General features: G+C 38.4%; 1 protein-coding gene across 2 annotated transcripts in view; it reads right to left on the reverse strand.

Annotated features, from left to right (window-relative positions):
* The window catches only part of VWF (von Willebrand factor), a 145394-nt gene extending 135972 nt beyond the window's left edge, over positions 1-9422 (reverse strand). Inside the window, exons 1-5 of one of the 2 annotated variants that reach the window (XM_082043657.1) lie at positions 9291-9422; positions 8195-8249; positions 7227-7385; positions 5644-5746; positions 5347-5555 (exon numbers count right to left, since the gene is read on the reverse strand). In XM_082043657.1, the coding sequence (XP_081899783.1) occupies positions 5347-5555; positions 5644-5746; positions 7227-7385; positions 8195-8249 (526 nt within the window). In that variant the 5' untranslated portion in view covers positions 9291-9422. Of the gene's footprint in view, positions 1-5346; positions 5556-5643; positions 5747-7226; positions 7386-8194; positions 8250-9290 lie in introns of those variants that run through there. The other variant, XM_082043658.1, reaches the window with a different exon arrangement.
* Between the last annotated feature and the right edge of the window lie 795 nt (positions 9423-10217).

Here is a 10217-nt window from a genome sequence, read left to right on the forward strand (position 1 = left end):
ATTCCCACCCAGAGCTCATCGGACCCTAACACCCAGAAACTCTCCATACAGCCTGGGTGGGATTTTTTCCTAAAGCACTTGTTTTGCCTAAGTCTTGCAGGAAGTGTGCTGAAAACAGATGCTGTCACAAAATGTGATGAAAACAAAGTTGGATCCAAGACAAGTGCTTGAAGAACCAGTGCCTGATGCAGGCTGTAATATGGACTGGTATGAGCATGTGAACTAGTTGCTCAACAGCCAAGACCCCCAGGCAGCTCTAGTTTGCATGCAGTCTCATTTTAGGATACAAGATGGGCTCCAGAGGTAGCTCTTAAAGCACAAACCAAATCTCACTATCTCCCCACGTCCCAAAAACACTCTCCTGCTAAGGTCCTCCAGGAGAAGGCCACACACAAAGCACCTGAGCAGCAGTTTGGACCTCCAGGGCTGTTCTGTTGGACTTTAGTGCTCTAATTGTTGCACTCGTGTCTCTGTCTCCTTGGAGAGAATTAAAAAAAGAAAAACACACACACCCCACACACAAATCACATATCACACTGACATGTTTTGGGCAAGACTTCCCCCTTCCCTTTTTTTGGTCAGAACAGTTGCTTTCACTTATTCAGTTTTCGGATAGATGATGTTCACTCTCAATGGGAGCCAAAAAAAAAATCAAAAAACAATATGAAATCCATGTCTCAAAATCACCAGTTCCTTTTGAAATCTGAAACTGGTATGCTGCTTGTTTACTTTGAGACTGATGGTCACGCAAGGCAAATTGTTCACAATAACCACCTCATGTTCAAGGCACATGAGTGGGAGGCAGGAACCCTGACCTCCCTCCCTGGACCTCCTGTAGATTTTCCATATGGCCATAGATCCAGCAGGTTAACTGTCCCAGGGTCTGTTAACTCATCTGTAAAATATACACAAGAATTTGTGCAAGACACTACAACACTCTAAGTGTGTAAACTTTCACACGTTGGTTATTTACCAAGTAATGGGTTGTTTGTTTTGTTTGGGGTTTTGTTTGTTTTTCACATGACTTGACTTGTTTTACTTTTGCTTGTATAGAGTCATGTACTATCTGTAAGCTTGATCTATAGTTTGGACAAAATTAATGATATAAAATATTTAAGTCATTGCCTATAAAGTCTTTCCTACCCTCTCAGCTTCAATGAATATTAAATTAATTATATTAAACACAAGGGAGGGAAAGATTCATCTCCAGAACTCCACAGCCCAGTGATGAAGGCAGTTTCCTCACAACAAAAATGTATAACTTTGATTCCAAACTCTAAATAAAGCCGAGTGGGTTACAAATGCAGGTTTCTGGTATCTCAGCCAAATACCATGTAATGAAGACAGGAACAAAACAAGACTTCTTAACCTGTACTGTTTGTAAATGACAGCTAAATGCCCTTGTGAATCTATCCCCTTTGCCTTCAACTTAAAATGCAAAAAAGAAAATTAGATTATTTACTTAGGCCAAACAAAAACTTTAAACTTGCCTAAAATCAAATTACAGATATATTTTAAAATGCCAAGAGATATGAATTTTGGAATCATCAAAATTCTGGGGATTTTTTTTTTTTAGGAGAAAATAAATATATATCTGCACTACTATATATATCTTTTACTTCTTCTTGAATGAAAACATTACCTGAAACATCAGATTTTTCCTTACAGATGCTGTCTGCTTCTATCTGTTTGGCCAATATTTGCTGCCCAGTGGCATCACTTATTCTGTATTTCAGCAGCTTAAAAGGCTGAAGTATGTTAATGACTGTTAGAACAGGCTCAGAATATCAAGCCTTTATTCAAAATTAGCCATGGCTATTGTTTTGTCATTAATGTATTCGTAATTTGGAGACAGTTTTCCAGACACATGCTTCCTGCCAGTGCCAAGAAATGCATAATGGGATGTCGGATTAATTTGGGTTATTATTTCTTTTCCTTCCATAATTTTAAGAATGTATAACATGCAAAAATAGCAAAATGGTGGATTAATATTCCTCTATGGAATTTCAGTAAGTTCCTTTGCACAAATAAACCTTAATGATGATCGAGGCATCCAAGCACCTATCACAACTATATAGCTGTGGGACAGCTCAACGAAAAGCATGCTAGGCAAGTCTGAGGCTACGGGCATGCAAATAAACTCTATAAGCTTGTGCTGCAGCCTCTATTTCTGGGGAGAAATTATCTTACACTTTCTGCAAAGTAAGAGTATGCCTTTCAACCACTAACATGCTGCAATGTTATGGGGCTTTGGCCACTTGTTCACATGTGCGTGCCTCGAGATTTCAGGATCAAATTGCCCATGTTGTGTCAGATTTCCTCCATAGTATTATTTAAGTCGTCTCTTCTAGCCTGTGTTTTGGATCCCCAGTTGTAAAATGCTTGTTACAATGATCACCTGACACTGAAATGCCACAGGTTGAAAGCTGCCATCTGAGCATCTAGAAAGGACTCAGCTTCATGTTTCTGATATGAAAAAAGACTGTCAACCAGTTAGAAGTGTATGATCATGTCAGGAAGCAGAGCCTGTTCATTTACAAAGTCTTGGAAGCATTCACAGAATGGCTATAAATGACAGGAATAGCAAGAAAAAGCAGAGGACAAATTAACTCCATTAAGATCCAGGGGAAAAACAAATACAATCAAAAAACCCTGAAAAGCTTCTGAGAAATTTCTTATTTTATTTCATTAATAGTCATCCTCAAAGTGTCAGAACAAACTCCCAACGGGCAGCTGGCTTATTTTAACTGCTATAGCCAACGAACAAGCAACCACATACAATGTATTCAGGTTTGTTTGTCAGTCTTAACAGGACATAAGCACTTCTCTGCAGGATGAACAAGTTTAACAACCAACTACGTCAATAAGAGTGGCCCAGCACCCCATTCTCTGTCTGAACAAAAGTGTGCCTGTAACTCTGAAACCTACTGGGGAGACTGTTGTTTTGGGGCTTTTGGTTGTTTTTTTTTGTTTGTTTGTTTTTTTGGAGGTCCAAGAGCTACTAAGACCAATACCTTCAAAGCTGTGTCCTACCAGTACTATGTTAATTTGCTAGGGTATCAAAGCTTGAATCACATCAGTTAGACCTCCAGGACCTCAGTGACTGAGCATCAAAAGTGTGTACAGCAGCAATGTGTATTATCCTCTCATCAGACTACCATTTCTCAGTTTACACACCAAAACACAGTTAGGAGTCATAAGAGAGCTATGGCAATAGCACGATTGGATAGATTATAGAACATGAGTATGAATATATCAAGAGAAAAGAAAAACAATTACACACTGTTTACTAAGTTTAAACACCCTTTCCTTCATGTCTCCTTTGTTTACTTGCTGTAAGTGATAATGTCCAATAACATAGCAGGTGCTTCACCTTAAGATTGTGCTTCACCTCATATCGCTAAGTCATTACAGCAAGCTCACATCTTGGGTTTGGCTGACCTTTATGAGATCTAATCAGGCTAAATGGAGAGGAAATAAAAAAAGCAGTGGGAAGAAGGAAAAACAAAAACAAACAAACAAACAAAACAAAACAAAACAAAAAAGTGCAAACTGCTTCATAGGCTACCAAAAGGCTGCCTAGATCTTCCATTTAAAGAATATTACCTCTCCAGCTGCTTGTTTTGCAGCTTATGTAGAAGTTAGCTTCAGCAGGTTTGTTTTGTTTGTTCATTTGTTTTTAAAGTCTGAATTAATCAAAAGCTGATTTTACTTGGAGAAAGTTAAGAAGAGCTCATATGAACCACCCTACCAGCAGAGCTGGCCAGAAGACAAACAACCTGTAGACACAGTGATGTCCCTCACTGATAAAACAAATTCAAACATAATTAATTCTGATTCCTTCTGAACTAGTTAAAATTAAAGGTCTATTGTATCAGAGTAAAAAAAAAAACCTGCAGAATTGCTGAGATACAGTCCTATTAATCAGGCTAAAAGAACAGATCTGTATGTCCATGCAGGTTACAGAAGTCAGGGGCCATGCCATGCCATAGAACATACATGTTCTCTGCCACATTCTCTATTATTTTTCTGCTCTTCCAAGCAGTGACCCTGTCATTACATTCAGAAACCTGTGATTGTGAAAGCACTCCTTTGTTTTTTGAGAGGAAAGATACAATCTCGGGCATGTTAAACAACTACAGCATGAAACAAGTTTAAACATGAGCAGCAGAAGGGAATCCTCTACATTGGAGCAGTGCAAGGCAATATAGTCTCCTTTTTTGCTCCTGCTTTCTGTAATAGCCGCACTCATATTTATTGTCTCAAGAAAAACACGTGAACTTCAGACCTCAACACATTCAGACATCAAGGTATCCAAGCCCCACCAAGCAACTCTGTGAGCCAAGTTTGTTTCTTATTATTTACATTGCTGAAGGGCTGATCAATCACTCTAAGATACTATGAAATAATTTTTTTTCTGTACATTGAAGCTATGTTTATGTATTCCAAGCATTAGTAAGACACATCTCTGGACCACTGCCAGGCTCTGCTCCAGGCTGCTTTGTTTCCCTTTCTATTTTTTACATCATTTATTTTTAATACATACTTTACATTATTGATTAATAAATTAATGTATTAACTAACTTTACTCTAAGCCTTTTCTCTTCAGATAAGTGCTAAGAATTAAAAAACACTCTGAAATACCACAAATCAAGATTGGTTCTTCAAAGTCATATTCAGTGCTTTTCCAGAGCTCTTAGTCTTCCCCCACACTGTCAGACTTTCCATAAAAATGGATAGAGAAGCAAAAGCAGTCTCATCTCTCCCTTGCATCAGGACTTGCTGTGATATAAGGCACACCTCCAGCCCAACAGCCCATATGGACAGGGAAATGTCACTAACTGTAACCACTTTAGAGAACAGAATCCCATGCCAAATCCAAGTACAAACCTGCCAGGAACAATGCCCAGGATTTAATATTCTGCTATTGCAACACTATCTATTCTTACTCACACTTGTCTAACTTGTGAAAAATCAGAAGTTGAATCAAAGAATATTCTTCATATCGTTATGGCTGGGTCTTCTCCTAGTCAGCCTCCCCACACGCTATATTGTACATTTTTTAGCCTGTAGCTTTATCTTTGTAAAATAATTCAAGATTCAAGGTTTTCAAAAGTGTTGAATTCAGACTTCTGGGCTTTGCTTAGAAATGAAATGTGAGAGCAATTCCCTTTCAGGAGAAAAGGAGATGAAAGAACTGAGTCAGATAGCTTTTCAGCACATCAAGATGAGACACCTGACAGGTTTGGTAGAAACATTTTGCTGGATCAGCAAAATGTTTGTTGAATCACCTATCAGGAAAGGTGTGCAAAGTGTACACTAAAATACAATTAGTTGTAGTCTTACCTTCCTGAGTTCTGAAGTCATCTTCAGCAAATCTATTAAAGTTGCCACACAACCCACAGGTTTTATTATAGTGCTTTTCTTGAAGGAGTATCTGAATATTCCCACTGATATCAATCTTCACCACAAAGCCAAGCTCATCGCTGAATATTTTATAATAACCTGCCTCCTTCTCTATAAAAATGCCATTGGAAGCAAAAGGAATGGAAACCCTATGAAGAAAGATGAGAATTTCTCAGAATATGACACACAAAAACATTGGGGGTTTTCTGTTGAAATACTTGTCATTCCCACAGGTACCTTTTGTCTTCCTGCATCACACTTCCATCTAAAGAGAAGTGAAGGTTGAAATATTCTCCAAGATACACAGAGAAACCAATTTTTTCCCCATCCTTGTAGTCACCTGAAGAGATGAAACATAAGCAAATATTGTTAGTTCTGAGGCTCAGGAGAACAACTTGTCAGTACACATAGCAGCGCTGGGAGTATATAATCTAACATTTTTTGAGAGCCATCCATCTATTTTATCCTATAGTTGTTTAATGTGAAATGCATAGATAGTCCCAAGATAAGGGCTGCATCAACCACTGGCAGGTGCATGATCTGGCACTAGTTGTGGACTCACCTTGCCCCCATTACTCTCTCTAGACAGTGAATTCTCCATCCTACCATCCACACTGGAGCTGTTTCCACAGGAGAGTGGATGCTAATAATGGCTATTCAACTAGGGGGCTACTCACTCTGAATTTTTCAAAAGGAGTAGCACATAGAGATGGAGACCACTTTCTTAGGCTCTGAAAGAGAAGAGGATGGAGGGGTACAGAAATAGTCCTTTCTCTGCTTTTGCCCATGGTCCAGTTATGACTTTACAGCAGGTCCTTGCACAATGCACCACCTGCTCCGGGCCTTCTGCTCTGACGTAGCCAGCTTTGCCCAGACCTATACGCTTTACTCAGCAATCAAGATTGCACTTCACAGACAGGTATCCAAAACAGAAACAAACCCACGCACATATACTCAGATAGTAATAAAAAACAGATTATGCCATGCTTACATGCTCAACAAAGAAATGAAGCCTCAGCTCATGGCATTTTTTTAAGATTTATTTGATTACATAAAATACTTCAGTCAATTCATATTTCACATCTGCTGGCAGGTTCTTCTACATACAAAAACGTTGCACCAAGTTAGTTAAGTTTAGGAAGAAAATTATTTAAATTGATATGTGTTTCCTTTTCAGAGTGATGGCATCAGTTTACTTCAATTTACTTACAGTCAGTAAAAAGTCATCTTAAACTATTATGATTAATATAGAACAGTTATTAGTTAAAATATGAATATCCGCCAAAAGTGTTCGGTATGAAAGTAACATATGGCTTTGGTTTTCATATCTTATGTTGCCCATCTCCAAGAATGATGCTGCAGAGTCTCATGCTAATTCAAAGACCTTTTGTTGTGTAGGATGGGATTTATCTTACTGTGGGCATTTAGCATGCAGGTAAAATTAGTTCTACATGCTCATGCAGGTCCTATTCCTGTACTCAGCTTTAACAGCCACATTCTCCTAGTGAACTCAAAATTAAAAATGGTCTCCCTTTCCCTTTTTGGAAGAGCCAGTAAGAAAATCTCCATTTCTTGTCAGTTTAGTTATACACGAGGTATATTACCAGGGGATAACAGAAGCCAAAGTGGCAGAATTTTCTCAGAAATAATCCTGTTTTCAGAAAACAGCCCGAGATCCTTTTATTCAGTGGTCCCTCCTATCTCACAAAGGGCAACACTATTTGTCTTTTCTTCTCAGTGACAGAACCAAACACAAGGGCAACACTACATCCCTAGAATATTTTGAATTTGTTACTTTTTGGTTTCTTGCTCAGACTCACCTAAGAGTGTGAAGGAGCGCTTGTGACAGTCCCCAGCAAGGAGGTAACTGCAGTCCCCAGCGAAATTGTAGAAAGAATCATCAAAAGTTTTGATGTGGTCATTCCCAAAAAAGCTGCAACGGGAAACTGATAATTCCTGAAGTAAAGAACCCGATGATCCTGGATATCAAAACACAATGTAACTTGTAATGTAAAACATTCATTTTGCAGTTCAGGAATTTTTCTGATCCAATTTATTGCCATTGATCACTATATGTCCTAAACCTTTAGCTCTAGCTTCTAGGCAGACTGTATGTCTGGCATCAGAGTCCATAGGATCAAGCACAGGTTTAGGTTTTGGTTGTGTGTTGGTTTTTTATTATTTCTTTTTTCTTAATTTTTTATTATATGCATTAGTGAAATAGCTTTTTATCTTTATTTCTGCTGGCCCAAACCCTGCATGGATAATTTCAGTCCTGATCCTTTAAGGAATGCTATGCATTCATTCATTCTTCACAGAAAGGGTTGTCAGACATTGGAACACAGTGCCCAGGGAAGTGGTTGAGTCACCATGCGTGGAGGTGTTTAAAAGGTGTATAGATGAGGTTCTTAGGGACATGGTTAATTGCCAGAGTTAGGTTAATGGTTGGACTGTATGATCTTGAGGGTCTCTTCCAGCCAAAATGATTCTATAATTCTATGATGCTATAAACTGTGCCTACCTGTAATCACATTAAAATCAATAGGGCAGTATCAAAGCCCCATAGTTTGTTCATGCAAGCATTACCAAATTCACAGTCTTTGTGACTCAACACAGTGCAAAGAGCCAAAACGAGAAGCTTTAGCAATATGACCAGCATGATGAGACTATTGCCTGTCCTAGAATTGCAGGATTAGATGGACAAAAAGAGGCAAAAAAAATCTTACAGAAGAAACTATGAAAATTTATTCTAGTTCCTAGACACCAGAAAATAAACATGTTTTCCTACCTGATATTACAGTGGTCAGCAGTAGGTTTGTTAGCAGCACTGTCAAGAAGAGCATCTGCCAAAAAAAAGACGAGAGAGAGGTAAGCACATTCTTAGTTTGGGGTGTTTAGTCTGTTTCACATAACTCACCATTTTCTACTGATTCTTTATAAAGTTATTTCTGAGGTTCTACAACATTTCAGAAAGCTGTAGTCCTTGCATACTTTCACAGTAATTCTGTTACCTATCCATGCTTCTTTAAATAGGTAATGTAGGAGATTACCTATTCTTTCTTCCTATTTTCACTTCTCATTGCAGGGAAATGTGGGGTACCTCCACAGAAACTGCAACCCCACATAAACACATATCCTAATTTATCAAAGTGAATACACTGCACACACAAAGCCCTTCAACACACAGCATTATTTATCAGACAACCTGACATGAAGAGTCACACCAGAATGGATCAGCCAACTTGGTTCCAATAGAAGTCACCTCTATTGTGCAAGATTTGCATCCTGCTCAAACATCCACAAAAGGAAAAGGACTGGCTGGCAGACCGTTATAATCACAGGCTTATAATTCACTGGTTTCAGTGATTTCAGAGTGATAATATGCTTGAGATAAGGGGCAAGTAGTAAAGAGAGGAAACTGCAGAAATTAGAGACCCAGGGTGAAAACTCCTATTCACCAAAATTAGTTCTAGTGTTGTCTCCTGCTTTCTGACATAAAGCTGTTACTTCTGCAAGATAGCTAAGAAGTGGCAACAGCATGGGAATGAGACTACAAAATAATGCTAAAGAAAACAATAGGCATTATTCTCAGATTACACACTTGTTAGTGTATTTTTAGTGCATACACTGTGTTATTGTGACCAAATCAGATATTGCTTTTGTTTGTTAACCCTTTAGTTTTACAAAGCCAGCAAAGAAAAAAGGATATAAAGCCCTTCTCTTCATCCCCTGCCATCTCCCAGTCAGTTCTAAGCTACAGACTTGAAGTTTCTCCCAATTCTAATAGAACAGGTGCCACTAGCAAAGAATAATACGATCAGTGAGATATGCCAGTATATACTCCTTTATAATTTTATCACTTGTTTAATTAGAAATGAATGTACCTTCTTCTGTGTGAGATTCCTCTTGCACACGAACAAGAAGCTCCTCCAGTTCCCACCTGTAGCCTACAACACCATTGTTTCCATGTTCCTTCACAGGACAGGACTGGAGTGGCTTTGGTTTGAAATTTCTTGTTTTTGTAAAAGCCAGGAACTCTTGTTGGTTTAAAAGGAAAGATAAAGACCAAACGTCATATCCGGTTGATTCTCAAGACAATAGATTAAATTGCTATCGTGTAAATCAGTAGCCATATGTGTCAGAAAGTTACAATGAAGGGAAATAGTTTCTAAAACTTACATGACAGATAAGTCTTTGAAATATATTTTGCATGTGCATGGTTACAAATCTCACTGGCTGAGCCAATAGGCAGCATATTTATTTTGAAGACTATTGTTAATGAGAAATAGTAGGATGCGCCATGCCTCAAAGACCAGAGAGTATTTTTTTTCCTGCAAACAACTGCTGTGAAGAAGAAAAAAATTCAGCAATAGCAGAGATACCCTTTTCTTCTCCAGGTACAAATACATTTGAATTTTGCCACATGCTATTAGATCAAAACATTCAGCCTTTGAATTTGCAAATGTTTATAGAAATACCCTCTGAAACAACACATGGTAACGGGTTAATCATGTACATACTTATGTAAAGATGTGGGCACAAACTTTATGGGAATATGTACAGCACTGAGCAAAAAAAAAATGCAGAGCAGATGACATTGTACTTTACTCTCAGTGTCCCATGCTTTGTATTTTCACTAGTTACTAATAACAACAAAGGGGTTAGGAGGCAACATGTTTCTACATAAATCATATTTTGCCACTGGTTCACAAAATCAGGTCCTTACTTTAAGCCAGGAAAAACAACATGAAACAATAAAAATATGCCTCCTGGGAGGCCCCAGCAGGCATGTTTGTCTTCTGCACAAGCAG

This window comes from Streptopelia decaocto (genome assembly GCF_964273445.1).
Source record: "Streptopelia decaocto genome assembly, chromosome: 1".
NCBI lineage: Eukaryota > Metazoa > Chordata > Aves > Columbiformes > Columbidae > Streptopelia > Streptopelia decaocto.